The 16,871-nt window shown below is 40.2% G+C and overlaps 1 protein-coding gene across 6 annotated transcripts in view; it reads right to left on the minus strand.

Annotated features, from left to right (window-relative positions):
• ATXN7 (ataxin 7) overlaps positions 1–16,871 on the minus strand; it is a 104,091-nt gene that overhangs the window by 36,845 nt on the left and 50,375 nt on the right. For 5 of the 6 annotated variants that reach the window (XM_090021187.1, XM_090021183.1, XM_090021182.1 and 2 more), the window contains one exon: positions 9,868–9,972. The exons of the other annotated variant lie outside the window; for it this stretch is intronic. In XM_090021187.1, coding sequence (XP_089877313.1) covers positions 9,868–9,970 — 103 coding nt within the window. In that variant the 5' untranslated portion in view covers positions 9,971–9,972. The remainder of the gene's footprint in view (positions 1–9,867; positions 9,973–16,871) is intronic. 6 annotated transcript variants of the gene reach the window in all.

Consider the following 16,871-nt stretch of genomic DNA (forward strand, 5'->3'; position numbering starts at 1 on the left):
AGTTCATGCTTTCCAGGGTGAACAGAACAAGGTTTTTTCTTACGCACAAGAAGCAACTACAAGGTAAGAGTGATGGTCTTCCAGGTTCATGAAAAGCAGCTGACGTAATCGTCACGACAATCCCAATGAGGTTGCAATAGCCCACATATTCAGGCAAGGGACATATCACACACAAGGAAATACAATATTAAATTTCACACATTTCAATTTGCTACTTTTTGAAAGTTTCATGAAATGTAAAGGTTTAGATGGTTTCATTTTGTAATGTTTTATCAAGTGGCATGCACAGTTCCCTCCTGACTGTTATAGATAGGGGGGGAAGCCAAATACAACACTGCTCATTAAAACTATCAAGTATTAAACATTCATTGTAATTAAACACACCCTGCAAAGTTTAGAAATGTGACAGGACTTCAGTTTCCATTTGTGATATCCTTTTTTTTTTTACGGCTACTAAATAAAGAACAAATAATTATTTATAGTCTGTTAGGACATTAAAAGAAATTTAAAAATATCATCAACTCTTAGCTTCCTTAATACTGGGAGTTTAAGTCAACAATTGAAATTTCTTCCAAGATTTTTACTTACAAGTTATACATGTAAATCATGTATTTATTGATTAGCTATTTGAAAATACATTGGAAGGTATCTTTACGTCAGAAGTATTATACACTCCCTCTTCTGGCGATGCTTAAAAAACACAGCTTGTAGGCTTTGAACATCAGGGACAAAATGCCAGCTCCTCTGCTTCTATCACTTGGTGGCATATATTCGGGAATATAATATTATCATCAATAGTACTAATGATAAGTTGAGATACCACTGTCAGGAAATAACTGAAAAGTCAGAAAAAGCAAACTGGAAATCAATACGAGAATAAATACTCCAGTACTTTGGGGGGGGGGGAACGCCCACCCAAGTAATACCAATTAGAGAACTGTAAATAAAATGTCATTATTCCTCAATATTGTAGGCGTTCATTTTATCTTGAGTTTTGACACAAGCCTGACATTTGGGCAGCTTTTGGCCAGCTCTGGATGTCTGCGGCACTGTGAGAGATGAGAACCTACCAGCAAGCGTGGGACTGACGTCTGCTTGCTGCGGAACCAGCAGAGGGAGCAAAGCATGCACAAAAAACATTGTTTTTTGCAGGGGTCCACCATGAACAGCTTCCTTCCCTGTAGCTCAGTTCTGGACCTCTTCTCCAATACAGACACTCTCGCAGACATTCATGTCCGTAGCCTTACAAAAGTCGCGACAACCTACTGGTCGCAGAAGAAGCCACAGCCACATCCTAAGTACCCCTACATTTTCTAAGAAATATAACTGATGCTACAGAAATCCATATTTCGCATGAGGTAGAGCAACAAGAGCAAACGCTCTAAAGAAAGACAAGAGCAAAGAGAAGGATTCTAGTAATCGGGGGTGCGCCCACGCACGTGCATCTGTCCACATCCCAGCCACAGAAATAGCAAAAGCAGGACGGAACTATTTTTCACACGGAGAAAACCGTGTCATGTCAGTCACGTGTACAAAATACATTAAAGCAAACATTTTCATTTCAAAAGGTAGAAGCCAAGGTACAATTTTTTTTGTTGCTGTAATGTCTCTTCTTTCCCAATTTTTTTTTTTTAAAGAAATGTTGCCCCCCCCAATTTACCTAATGCCACCGATTCTTCTCTCTGCTTATTTATCTTCCTCCTCACCGTATTTCCTTACTTGCGTTTTTCCTCTCACCTCCTTCAGTTTTATCTGCTTTTCTTCCCCTTCTCTTCTCCCCCATGGATATCCCCAGCCAGACCGCAGCCCTGTAGCTTGCCGCCATGCAAAAGCTCTCCCAGTAAAGACTTGCTCTTCCTGCAAATGCCATCGTCTCCCTCCCATATACCTTTAGGCAGGTTCCCCACAGTACTCCCCCTCTCCCTCATCCCAGTGACAGGTCTTATTGTTACTGGTTTTGTGGGAAGCCGAGCTGAGCAGAAATCCACACTGGCAATGCACCATGCTGAGACTTCTCCGAGCTAGCTCCTAGCTGTGCGACACAAGGGAATCTGTGAGTGGCCTCTCTCTTTTGTCAGAGTATGGCAGCTGCCTGGAGGTGGTGGGCTGAGAGAGGAAAGGGGGAGATAAAAAGCTATGCAACACAGAAATACACAGGTATGTGAAAATGGCTGTTTTCTTCTTGGTGGTTAAAAAAACACCACCACACAACTCTCTTTATCTGTGTAGCTCGCTACCTGATGCTGTTTCCAGAACTTCCCAGAATACGTCTTGCTGCAATGATAAAAGCTCTGTGGTGCTGATCTGAGGTTTGCAGTTCTTGGAATAGTCGACAGAGTTCATGAGAACACATTTCCCAAAAGCAGCAAACCAGGAAGCTTTTATAAACATCGCACTGTTTTGCATTTGGTCAAATGTCAGGATCGAGCCATGTGGCAAGCGTCCCTTTAACGCGGCGCCTTTGCCCTGAAGGGGCTAGCTCTGAGATCCCATGCCCTCTCCTCTCCTGCCCATGCCGGCAGGAAGCCCGTCTCTCTCCTCCACAGCGAGGCTCCTCCTCCCTCCTCGGCCTGCCCTCCTCCTAGCTGCTTGCAGCTTCGTGCTTCTGCACACTGTGCTGCTCTAGGCTCCGTGCCAGTTCCTCCATGCCTGTGGCCTGCTCTCTCCGTGTATGCCACCTCCTCTGGCTGGTTCCCAGAAGGAAGGAGTGGTCAGGAGCTAGAAAGTGCCCTTGCAGCTGTGAAGAAACCTTTCAGGTATGCTGATGCCGTGCTGCCTTTCCTGGATCTGCAGGCAATCGGAAGCAGTGACTCTTAAGAACGTCATAATCTGCCCCATGTATCTGAACAATGGGACTTCACGTCGACTTTTAAATTGCTTACCTATTTCGTTTACCCAACTGTTCACTTTAGTTGTACTGATCCATTTGCAACAAATGCATCTGGCTATCCCGCAATCTCAGGTTGTTTCTTCTGGCTTCTCATCTGGGGCCTGATTGACATGTTCTTAAAACTGCTAACCTCTTCCCAAATTTTTCTTATTTATATACAGAGTTTAGTTGAGGTATTCCACACCCATACGCCAGACTTCCTTCTCTAACGGAAAAAGAACACAATGCTTTTTTGCCCATCAATACAAGTAACCATTTTGCTTCTTCCTCCTACTTTCCCTTGTTTAGGCACTAATCCTGAAAAAGAGAATGCCAGCATGTAGTCCCAAACCTGGAGGATCGCTGTGCAGGGCCAGAGGTTTAGCTGGAAGGCTTTTAAACTTTACATCTCTCTCCGAATGGAAGAGGAGACACTCTCCCTACATCCAGGGTCCGAGATGCACTGATTTCTGCATTGTGTGCTATTTGCTCCAGCAGAACAGCAAGGAATTCAATTCACACTAACCAATCTCAGGCAAAGAGAGAAGAAAGCATGCTGTGCTAATTTTACATATTATGTATTTTAGCAAGTACTGCACTGTAGCTAGAATGATATAAATTACAGATTAAGCAGTAAACTGAACAATGGATTTCCTTGCTTTTTAAAGTATGATGCTGAACATCGCTGTTTTGTTATCAGGTATTACCCCAATCTCCCTCTTTTATGCCTACAATCAGGACTTGAAAAATCATGCACCTACAGCAAGAAAAAAGACTGGGCGAGGTTATGCCATTAACATCTTCAAAAAACGAAGCTTTTACCTAATAAAAACGTTTTATCCCCTATGCTTACAAAAGGAACTTTCCAAGAAAACTGATTGTGATGTTACACTTAAAGCCAACATCCACCTATTTTATTCTTAAAATTTTGGGGAGATGTGACCATGGCAGGACAGCATGTTATTTTTTACCCTGGCTGGGACGCTTAGTACTTAGCCAATAGTTCCTGGGTATGTATTTCAAGCCTTGACTGTAACGCTGGTATATTTACAGTGACTTGCTTTTGCAGGTGGCAATGCTTTCTTATTTAACGATGTACTATTTAAAAATAACTAAGTAATCAGTCGAAATATTTTTTTGAAACAAATCCTATGCTGAATTGTGAGCCCGTTCCTTTCTGGGAATATGCCAAAATGGTTCTTGCTAAGGCTATAGAATTTCACACAGCTCTGCCAAGAAGAAATTAAGCTAGTCGTTACTGCACCCAGAAACTAAAATCTGGCTGCTGGAACCTAGACTTCGCGAACGACTGTATGAGGACTGGTTCATGCTGCAAAAGGAACCTGCTGAGGTTGCCAATGATGATTTTTTTAATTATATATACCCACTTGGGCCTAGTGTATGTCAAAAACCACCTGTGCCTGTTTGGCAATATGCATGGCAGATTGCTGGCCCAACTGTGCAAAGCTAGAGGCTCTAAAAGTTTTCCTTTGGTTACTGGACCATTACAGGAGAAGGGTTTTAGATTACCAATATTGTCTGAAATTCCTATGATTTGTATATTTTTACACTAGTTAAGAGTCACGGGTGAGCAGCAGGCACCTAATTACGGAGAAAAATTAGTCTACTGCCAAATAGATCCCAAACATAAATGAACCCTTGTCCATTTAAAGGACATACGAACTCATGCAGCCTTCTAACAGCACAAAAATACCCCTCAGGTTTGATGGCTCCAGAGGCAGATTCTTTTCCTTTCTCTGCTTTAAATACCATCTAGCCCAGAAACTCCATCTTTGACTTCATATTTCCCTTCCTAGAAACAATGCTAACACCTCGAGAACTTCAGAAGAGAATCTCAAAAAACTCTTAAATACCGATGTCAAGTTTTTGGCTTGGCCAGTTGCTGTCAACACTACTTTGCAGGAAGTGAATACGAGATCATTTATGTTCTGGTTCCAGCCACGAGGCAGGGGAAGTAACTAAATGCGATGCTGGGCCGAAGAGCCTCCGATGCTTAAGTTATAGGCGATATTAGAAATTAAGAAAAAACAAACATAAAAACAACCCAGGATATTACCACAACCTATTACAAAAGGTCAAGTACAGCAATGCTGATTGAGATTATTTTCATCAAAGCTGCAGAAAATTAATGGGACCTTTTATCCTGATTAAAAATCAGGCTGAATAAGATTTTCATCTAGACACAAATGCTCAAAACATATCTACCAGACACTCACTACCCCCAGGAGTAAAGCGGACTAGCCAAAGATGCCATAAATGAGTGCATGTGAAGGAGATGGCTCGAGGTGGTGAGTGGAAGGGGTGGCGTAGGAAATGCAACCCCTGAGATGATGCCCTACACGCACTTAAAGTTCACGCTGCTGAAGCCCGTGCTGGGATTTCCAGGGTGCTGGTCACCGTCCCTATCAGCCGCTAGGTAACAGGTATTTGACAAATGTGTACATTTGCTTCTCTCCACCTGCTGAAAGGAGAAAGCTCTCCTACTTCTCCCTCTTCTGGCAACAGCAGGGTTGGGGGTGGCGATGACCCTAGCTACCCCTCTTCAGCCTCAGGGCCTCCCGGAAACTGCCGAAGGGGAAGGTGGCCTGTACTATTCTATCCTTCCCTCCCCCCCCAACCCTCCCAATCTCCCTCGTTTAGGCTGAATAATTAGCATCTGCCTCTGCTGCTGCTCTGAGCTTTCCAAAAGGGTCAACAAGGTGAAACAGGCATTCTTCACAGCTTCCCTGTTGTCCACACAACAGCAGAAGTGAAGCTGAATAGAGTAGTTAATCTTATTTGCTGCTGCATGACAAAGCGGTGAGAATCAGTAGAGGGACTGGACATGCCTGCCTAGGGATTCAGGAACATGATACCCTAGCACTTTCTCTCCTCAGGGTTAGCGCTTATATAGCTTTCCACAACCATTAAATAATTGACAGACAACATGAGCAAACATCTCACCCACAGATCTCAAAATACCTTAAGGTACATTATAGCCATGCTGCGAGTGCAAATCCAGCGACATGGAGGATAAGTGATTTTGCCAAAAGCAGACTAGCAAGGGTCAGAATGCAGGAAGCGTTGGGCCTACAACCCCAAAGTTTGTAAGTGTTGCTCATATTGGGACCCCTGTGAGGACACACCAAACATCTAGAGGTTGAGCGAGAGAAGGGGATGGAAAGCTGAAGGGAAAAGGAAAGAAACAGGAGACAAAAAAAATGAAGGACATCTCTCTTCCTCAAGTCACAGAGAAGGTAGAGCATGGTTATAGCAATGTCAAGTATCACTTGCCCCCCTAAAAGTGTAAAATAATCCAAACAGACAGAGTTATTCTGAACAAACAGAATAATCTGAACAAACTGCTTTTCACACAATACACACCATGTAGGAAATCTACCCAAGGATATTAAAGAGGTTATACAAAGTTTATTGTGTGGACAATGGAATTTTTTTTTCAGGGAAGAGTTAATTTTCTCTATCAATGATGATAAGTTTAATACAGCTTCATGTGCTTTTTAAAAATATTTTTATAGCACCTTTTTAATCCTTTACAAAACTAGCGGTCTGGACACCAACTCCAAAATTGCATTTTGCAGTCCAATTTTAATGGAAATATTTATCCTCTAATAAACAGCAGTCAAAACAGATTACAACTGCAATTAGTATCGTACGTACTTGTTTTAACTGCTTCAAAAGAAAAAAAAGAAAAAAAAAGAAAATTCAATTTCAAATTCTGACTAATATCCTTTCTGGCAGCACAACAAAGATCAGCAAAAAATAGAAATACCAGCTGGACACAAGTCAAATAAATTAATAGATTCCTCTATAAATATATTTCATTAAAATGTTAAATGCAGTTAACTGAATAAAATTACATTTCAAATCATCTGATTACATGTCATCTAGGAAAAAAGCATATGAACTAAAATGCCCTTTCAGCCTACCTAGGCAAACAGTTTATCACAAACATGATTTGGAGGAAATTAATTAGCTCATTATCTTCAGTGAATAGTTTGTTTACCCTTCCTCTGACAAAAATGACATTTTGAAAGAGCGGATTCTACTTTGGAAACTAAAAATCGCACTGTGACAAGCTTTAAAGAACACCAAGTACAAGCAACACGCTACCCAAAAGCTGTATAACCATCTAAGATTCCTATTTCTTTGGTACTGTTTCAAAAGAATGGAAAATTTATAAAAAGCCATGACTTGGAGGGGCTGTTGTGATTTTTTTTTCTTCAAATCAGTTGAGACCCAGTTAAAAAAAACAAAACAAAAACAAATCCTTAAATAAAACCACAAGTGAAAGCTCTTGCTCAGTGAAAAATTTGAATGTGAAAATCCAGAGACAACAATTTTCTGCATGTTTAAAGATGACCCCAGCAATCTTTCCAGGCGCAGGGGGGCTGGACCCGATGATCTGGAAGGTCCCTTCCAGCCCCTAGCAACAATGAGCACAACCTCCCTACCCAATTACTTAAATGCAAATATTACTGAAATACATTGTTTTTAAAAAATGGGGTGTTTTCATTGTCCCTGCCATTTTCTTCATCCTAGGCATACGCTGGTGTTTGGAAATCACTTGTCTGTGGGATTTATCAGCAGCTTTTACATATAAGAGAGCTAAAATGAGAAACACCACCCAACAAATGAAACAAGGTAAGGACTGAAAACAGAAAGCATGAACTAGCTCACATTCATATTGGCCTGCTCATCTTTCTGAAGTTAGATTATACCAAGCCAAACCCTTCTAATAGCCGACGACACCACCCGGCCCTGTTTTTCCAATCACTGCGGACTCCACCCATTTCCTTCCAAACTTCTACACAGTTGTCCAACTTCCTTATTGTCTACAACAGCACACGTTAACGAGAACCTTGACATTCCTTATCACTGCCTTTTACACTTGTTTTGAAACAGCTCGTTCTCATATTCAGAGTAAGAGGCGAATGTTTCTAGCATGTCTGAAATTTTTTTGGCATGTCACATTCCTACAACGTGAGCACAACTGATACAGAACCTGTAAAAATATGTTAGGCTTCATTTTTCACAACACTGCTTTGCCATCTCTTCTCCCCCTTGCCTTTCCCTCAAAGTGAAAGCAATGTCTGTGTAAGACACTTAATCAAACTTTAAGAACAAATGCATGACGACCTTCTACATATCTCCCAACACCTTCAGTCTCCCGGAGTGAGCAGTGCTTCAATTTCCAGGCCCACTCAATTCACGACCTGTCTGCTGAGACTGCCAAGAAGGTTTTCATGCCAACAACTATAATACTGGTTTCTGTAACACAGACACCTGACTGCAAGAAACAGGCTGGAAGTCATCACATTATTTCACAAAGTTCACAAAACGATCTGCAATGTAACATCAGCTTTTCCCTCTACCATCCCATGCCCGTTTTAAGTCGGTGACCTTGAGATGAAAGGTTCTGCATCTCAGCACTCAGATCTCCGTCCCATCCAGTCCTCCCCCATAATGTATTTTTAACAGTACTCAGAATCACTTTAATGTGATATATTAGAAGGATTTATTGGATGGCCTGATATTCAGAGACAGGTGAAAAAGTGGACTGATGAGGAATAAGCTTGTTCTCGGCCGGTACTGGCTCACAGCAGCTAGATGAAGGAAAGCGTTTCCCTTCCCAGAACTCGAGTACATTTTTTTTATTGCTGCTTTTTTCCTAAACTGGTAAAGACCAACAGTTTTGTCAGGTGTGCCACAAATCAGCCCCTCCCTGAGTGCCACTCCAATCCCTTGCCCAACTGTCTGATTTGCTCTCTGCTCCCTGTCCTACCTGCCTGTCCCCTCCCTGGTCTGCCACATATCACACACAGAGGCTGTCCGTGTCACTGTGGCATTCATGCCACAGGTTGGCCACCCTGTCCTAAATCATTGAAAAGAAAGAATTATAACACAAACCTTTTTGAGGTTGACTGTATTTGTTATTGGAAGTAGGAGAAAGAGGGAGAAGAGGAGCATGTGATCCAAAGGAAGTAAAACCAAAGAGGAAAAGAGATGGGGGGAAAAGGCCTAAGTCCCCTCTGCATGCCCTGGGAAGAATTCCCTAACCAACATTTACCATCCAAGAGATGATCCACAGAAGTGGATCCTTTCCAGCAACCAGGAAAGTAGGGGTGTGCATCTGCAGGCATGCATACACACAGACCCCACCAGTATCAGGGAAAAAAGAGAGAAGTACACTTGCCCCATATTAGCATTTGGTTAGAAAACTTTCTCTAAATTTCACCAGTATGGCAGAGATCAACATTCAAGGAACCCAATTCAAACAAGACGAAGACTACATTCCATAATTTTGTATTTGTTTCCGCTGCAGTTAAAAGAAATGGCTGCCTCCCTCGGTTGTCTTTTCCATAGGAAGTAATACTTGAACTTGTATAGCACTTCACATTTTCTTAGTGCTGTGTAAACACTGGCTAACACCAACCAACATAACAAGAACTTCCTAGCATAGTTTATATACAAAAAATCATCTGAGCACTAACGCAAATGAAAATTGATCCTTTTTAAATAAACTAGCTCATTACACTCTCATGTGCATTAAGCTCCCTCCCTCCACAACAACATCTGGAAGTTCAGTTTTCAGCTCCAGTTTGTGTCTCTTACTGCCACTGCACAACTCGTAATATTAAAAGATGTGTGTATACAAGATACACACACAAACTTTCAAACTGGATTGTACAAATTCAGGGTTTCAAGATAGGAGCAGTCTAAAATAGTTAACTATTTTGAAACAGTCTACTAGCATCAACAGGGTCAACCCTATTTGGATAGATGAACATTTTTCTAAAAAGGTGCTAAAACATTTTAGCATTTAGACTGAACAGAGCCTCGGTTCTCAGACTGTATTTACAATACAATGATGTTCGCATCATTCACTTCAAAGATCGTGAAGAGGGATAATCAAAAATTGCCAGGCTTAATCCCGAATTAACCTCATCCTTAATTATTAAAAATAGTTAAGCACTTACCATAATGTGATTGAAATGCCTGTGGTTTTACGACCTGATTACAGTGGTTACACATCACCAAATAGAAATCATCATGAGCTGGACAAAGACCAAATATTGGCATATCTAAAACAAAAAGACAAAAAGGGCATCTCTCAGCTGCTTACAATTAGGAAAAAATAATTATGTTAAAGAGCCATATGACACTATTCAAACTATCATTTACTACAGCATATTTCAGTACATGCTGAAAGTGAGAAAAAATGAATAGATAATAGCAATAGTTAAATGGTGAAATATTACAAAACAAATATTTTCTCTCAAAGCTAAATTTAAAATAATTGCTTATTGGCAGTTGACACCTAGTAGCACTCTGATTGAGAACTCATTATTCCAAAGCAGATAAGAGAGAATCGTTGTTTTTTTTAGGACATACAACATGAGAGATGCTTTGTGTTCTGAGAGCAATTTAAGTTCTATTCCCCTTTCTTTAAATGAACTCTAAAATGAAGTTTATTTTCTATTTAAAATTTTGTAACCATTTTCAATGCACAGTCATTTACCAGGCAGCATTATGTATCTAATGGTTTTATTTGTTTAACAGTGCATTATATTCCAGCCATCTGCTACCAGAGAGATCTGTGCAACAGTTATACAAGGGAGAAAAAGAGATAAGAGTACGTCAGAGTGGATGTGTATGCCAGTGATAAACTCGCATGCTTTCAGCCCTCTCACTAGTAAAATTTGTTTCAGCAATTTTGTTATGTCAGAAAACCAATTTCTCAACACTGCCGATTAATGATTAAAAACTCTCCAGTAAAGTATTACATAAAGTATTAGATCACAAATCTAAACTATTACATAAAAGTGAAATTCATATTCTTTGATTATTCAGCTGTTCCAAAACCCCCCAAAAAGCCTAACAAAACATATAATTAACAAAATACATGTTTTCCCCAAAGGTACGTTGCATAACCCAACCAATAATAGTTAAAAAAAAAAAAAACCTGATTTTTTAAATTGTTCTCTTACCGTACACAACATTAACACAATAATTTCCATATACCTTTACATTCAAAGGTTAACTTAAATATAATCAAGTTCATTATCTATGCATTAATTTAATATTGACATCAGTGTTATTTTTTTCAGCGTGAGCATATATATGTTAAAGGAATATTTTCAACTGCCATGTTCTGGGAAGGATACACTTTGATAATTATTCTGAATTCTGTAGGAATTCAAAACTGATTTTGTGATGTCTAATACTGACTCTGTCTGAATGAATACATCCAGAGTCCTCCAGGATGACTTCCGCACACAGCCGAGGCCAAATAACTTCAATTGTACTTTATAGAGAGAGACATCAGCATCAACCCACACAAATCAGCTTGCAGAATTAAGGCCTGCACTTGTCACAAACCATTTTACTGTCGGAATAGTTAACTATTTTTCCTAATAAATAAATAAAAAGCCTCTCACGATCCTAATCCTGTACCTAGCTTACCTGTGACATGTACAGCAACTGAAGCTACATGAAAAGGATAACTATAAAAGTATTTGTTAACACAATTTGATTTCAAGGACACCCATTTTATAATTTGCACCAATAATAAGCCTTGGGATTGTTTTTTTTTTTTAAATATGCAATTAGGAATGCAGCATTAAAGAAATACAAGGTGAAACCTTATATAATAGTATTTAAAATTACCGTAGATTAGGTAAAACACAAACAAATATACCCTAGACACTAGATTCTAGAAACTAGCAGCTCTTTCCCAATATCTGCCTGCCCTGAATTGCTTCACATTTATAACTGTGCCAACTGAAAAGGCAAAGGGCAAGCCTCAAGGAGGAACCTCTTTGGGCACCTCTATATAGCACCAGACAGTGCTGGAGAGCACTGCAGTGGAAACGAGCCCCGAGCCCGACCCACGCTGTCCTGGCTCCACACACGGCGCTTGTTGGAAAAATGTCATGGAGCCGGTTTTTGGCACACTCCGAGGGCATGGCCAGCACTGTTCCAATGGCAGCTGCGTGACATTTTTTCAGCTGGCAATGTCCGCTAACGCTGCCTGACATGGCATGCATATGTTCTCTGAAGCGCCGCACAGAAACTTCTGCCTTTAAACTACTTCACACAACTCTAGAAAAACAGTCCCTATACATTGCCTATTCTCCTTTTTCTTGTAAGATAAAACAACTCCCTACCATTAACTTGAGACATTATCAAAGCAGCCTTTTGGGAACAAACAGAAAATAGGAGGTTGTTATTTGAACCTGCAAGTGAAATCCAACTGTTTACATTTTTCAAAAGCCAAAAATTTCCATACAGACAAAAATGTATTCCTGTTTAAGTTCCAAAGTTTAAGAAGCATCTTAAGATTTGGATAATATAAGCGAATCTGTTCAAAACAATTCACAGGCACGATACACTGAAGGAAAACAGAAACACAATATCTAAGTCTGGAACATGTGACTTTTCTATTGTGGTTTTTTTTTGTTCTTTTTTATAAAAATAACACAAACCCTCACAATAGTAGGTATTCCCAAGGGTCTGCATTCGCCTGCCTGCCTGTTACAAAAACTGCCACGCTTACAAGAATCCAAGACTATTTCAAATGTACAATAAACCTTCTACAGAGACAATGGAGGGTCATTTTAATGATCTTCCCCCCCACCTACTACTGCAACAGGAAAAGCAGCAGCAGGGGGGCAAGCGGGAGGGAAAGCCATGGTGGGGGGCAGGCAGCCTCTTGCTCCTTCTACTCCACCTGCACCAACCTTTCCCCACTGTCTGTCCTCCTGTCACTTGCCTCCCACTCCCAGAGCTCCCCTGGCCTTACTCTGCACTTCAAACTTCACCATGAGTTCTGTGATGCGCCTTGTCCCAGAAGAGCACACTTGTTTTAATGGACCACAGACTAACGGTCAGTCTTTAACATAGCTGAGATCATGGATCTGGAAGTTGCTTTGATGATGAGGACCACATTTTAAATGGGCATCTGTGGCACTCATATGCTCACTCTGAACTCATACTACCCACCTAAACCAGCACACACAAAATATAGCCTCTTACGAAGTTTTATATTTAAAAGTGGATTGTCCTGCATCATCTTAAATGATTAACTCCCCAGTAAGGGATATCACTCATTGATTCCATGCTCCTCTCTAAAGTGAGCAGACAATTCATTGCAAAGCCACCTATCCATTTACTTTCAGGCTTGCACACACGCACATAGGCTTGCTGCACCTCCTTCTGCACTGTCTGTTCTCTCTCGATTAGAGAGGGTACTAAACTGTATAATACTGGTACTTTCTGCATTGCCTGTAGCAGAAATTGTGTGCAATTCAAAGCTCTTATTTCTCAGAAAAGAACAAGGATGGAGAGGAGAGGTACTGTGCTATGTGAAAGTCAAGTACAAGTGGTGGGCTGAACATTAGCCTGTGACAGCAGCCCTCGTTAGCAAACACAAAGTTCTTGTACAAATCCTAAGTACAAATTATGTCTTAACTAGACAACAAGCTGTACATGTATATGAAACATATTCCCTCGCCTTTTATTTTTCAGTACATTTATCCTGCAGCTCAAATGCTTACAAAACCAATCTGAGAATCCAAGTGGCAGAAAACAAATGATTGTAAAGAACTATATAAACCTGAGTCAAAGAGCATGAATTCAGAGGAAACAGCACAAGCAAACAGCAAAGTGCCTACCAAAAGGTCTGCATTACACGCAGAAAACTCCAGCTGTGACTTCAAAGGGAGTTTTCTTTACGCAAGTCCTGACATCTCACACAAATGAACTGAAATGATCTTTCATTTCACGTGTTTCCACACAACTGAGATAAAATAAAGAATGGGACTAAAATCCAAGGAGAGGTGGACAACAAAGGAGACAAATGCATTTACTAGCAAAGCCACTCTTTAAAATCCGTATTATTTTTATCTTAGTAAAACCTAAGGGCTCTGCAAGAGATATAGCATATAGCAAGAGATAGTCCTGACACAAAACCCCAGCCTACTCTCAAAAAGGGAGGAAAAGAGTGTGTGAAAGGAAGTATTATTACTGCTTTACAAACAGGGAACCGATGCCGAGAGTTTGAGTGATCGCTTGCAGCAACATCAGCTGTTTGTAGAAGGGTCTTGAATTGGACCCAGGTTTCTCAAGCCTCAGCTAGGAGCCCATCCAGGGAACAGATAGGATCTTAATGTCCTCCCTTCACCTACTTTATTTTGGCATGGTTCTTATAGTGCTGCACAAGATGAACAGCAAACAAGTTTCAGAGAAATTGTGTCTTCAGTTCTGAAAAGGAACTTAACCTTTGGAACACAGAAACAATCGTACTGTAGGTGTGCTGCATAACTGGTGCATGAGGAATACAACAGAAAGTACGAAACGTATTTAACAAAGAGAATTCAATACTAAACATCTACCAAATAAATACTTATATTCACCCCATTTTCCCCTCACTTCAGAGTTGGGATAAAAATCTTGTACTTTTATGCTTATCTGATTTAACGCCATGCAAATAAATTCATTCTTCATTTAAAAGTCTAATGCAGTTTATAGTATTTCAACAGTGCCATTTCATACCACTCCTCTGAGTTTCAAGATGACATTTTAAAATATTTAACCATAAAGCCCATGCAAGAGCCATACAAGAGCCTAGCAACCATGATCTACACACACTCATGTCTCCAAGACTGGGGCTGCTTTAACTCTTGACTGGGCAAAGCCAAAAAAAACCCAACAAAAAACAACAACCACTATCAAGGGAGTGCTCCATTTTTTGTGGACACACGCAGTAGTTATGCAGGACCAACAACAGAAGCTGCATCTGTTCTAGGAAGTACGTGTCAGATGGACTGCCTTAACTTCAGACTAGGAAGCACACTCTAATTGCCTTTATCACAGTACTAGGGTACCTACCTCCTGTGAACACCAGAGCTTCAGCATGCACTTGTCCATCTCACAAATGATCTGGCCGCACTGATGGCTGTTACGTAGGTTCCTCGTGGGTTTGGGTTAACTCAGAGTCACCCTTTTAGTCCAGTGTCAAGATCCTTTCGGGGTGCCCCAGGGTGGCAAACAATGTTAGCACCGTTAGGTGTGCAAACACAATACACAAGATCAATCCAGAGATTTCAAATAAGAACGATTCGACCTGTTGTGGTCTTTCTGAGTTCTTTGCAACACAAAAGCTGCTCTTATTTTTCAGCAATCAAAAAGCAAGTGAAAATGAGGAGCTGGCATTTTGCAAGGGATGCCTCCGGTCTAAAAAGGTTGAGAACTACTGTTTTAGCCTACAAATGATGCTTCATCTTTTTTGCAGATGGGATTATTTAAATCCTATTACTGTGTTTTACTCTCGTTTTTAAAAAGCCTTTTCCGCTTAATTTCATACTCCTGCACTATTCATTCAGTACAGAAAGAATGATATGTCCTCTCTTAGTTTTTTATTTTTACTTTTTAAATTGTGTTTGGTGCACTGCGCTGCAAGTTTGCTGCAGAAGTTAAATGCTTAATGCTCAGAAAAGACCAAGCATGGAATTATTTCTGCCTAAAAAATCTAGTATTTTCTACATATTTTTAGTCTTCTCTTCCAGTGCTGTTACATTGAAGGAATTAATGTTTGTAGATGTCAAAAATAAAGTGTCTTGGAACTCCCAGCTCCATGATTTAACACGATAGGGAACAGGAAAAGAAAGAAAATACCCAGCTTGGACAACATTCAGCAGCTTATATTTCACTGAGCCCCAGATTCTGAGTGCATTGCAGCTGCATTATGTGTCTTCCCTTCCTACTTCAACATTTAAACTGAGATCCTGATACTAATTTTGCAGTCCCTTATTAGACTGGGACCAAGGTACTTCAAACAGTATCTCTATCCAGCACCCACTAAGACAAAATGTCTGCTCTGGAATGGGCTAGGGCAAAACTTTCAGAGAAAAGGTAGCTTTCAGCGCTGGGTCCAAAATTGCAAAAGCCTCCTGGAAGGGTTGAAAATAAGCCCTCAATCTGACTCCTTTCAGAGACTAATACACAAATTTCCCTTTTTTTTTTTTTTTTGCAGAAGTCTGTTTACCGCAATTTAAGAACCAGATGAGACAAAAGTGAAACGGAGGAAGAGAAAGAGAAAGCAAAAAAAAGGGGGGGAGGAAAGACAAAGTGAAGCAATTAACACTTTCAGAGGGATAGTAAAAGAACACAAATCTGATAGAAAACGTATTTAAGTAAAAGAGCTCCAAATAAAAGTTCTGCAGAAGTATTTGCACATTTAACATTTCCAAAGCTGCATCCTATAATGGCCAATCTAAAAAACTGCTTGGTAAATCTAAATCAGAAAAAATGTCCAGGCCTGATTAATAACAAACTGTGTTAGCTGCTATTTAATATAAGTTGGCAAAATGCACTTCATATACTGATGTCAACAGCAAAATGCTTTGGCTAACAAGAACTGCAATAGCATGTTTAATAAGTTAGCACAACAGAAACCTAATGTTACTCGCCTAGCAATCTAGTCATCATTACATACTTATAGCCCCTAATAATAATGCAGATTGAAAGCTGTCTTGGATAATGATATTCCTTTTTATACCAATTTTGATATCTCTTTAATAAAATGATCTGTTCACTTTTGTGTTGAAAATGGTGCTAGTGCTCATGATTTCATTTAACTTAAAGGTAAATCCTCAACTAAAAGTCTGTTAAATTCCTCTTGTACCCTAGCATTCTTTTAAAAGTCTGGATTGGCCTCAGCCTTTGGCAGGGTGTCTAACACAGGTGTAGCAACTATAACTGCCCAATATCCTTTTTATAAACACAGTGTTGCCAATTCTTGCAGTTTTATCAGGAGTCCTGCAACACTCGCATGGCTGCTGGAATCAGACTTCAATCACAGAATCTCAGACTGTCTTAAAAAGTTTCTGGCTCTTTTATTTAAGAGCTCAAAAAGGCAAATGCTAAATGTCCCAATACTGCATCAGAAAGCAGGAAAAAACTTATTACTGAAATTACTAGT

The sequence above is a fragment of the Crocodylus siamensis genome, chromosome 11 (assembly GCF_052110815.1).
Source record: "Crocodylus siamensis isolate JL-2025a chromosome 11, ASM5211081v1, whole genome shotgun sequence".
In the NCBI taxonomy this organism is placed as follows: domain Eukaryota; kingdom Metazoa; phylum Chordata; order Crocodylia; family Crocodylidae; genus Crocodylus; species Crocodylus siamensis.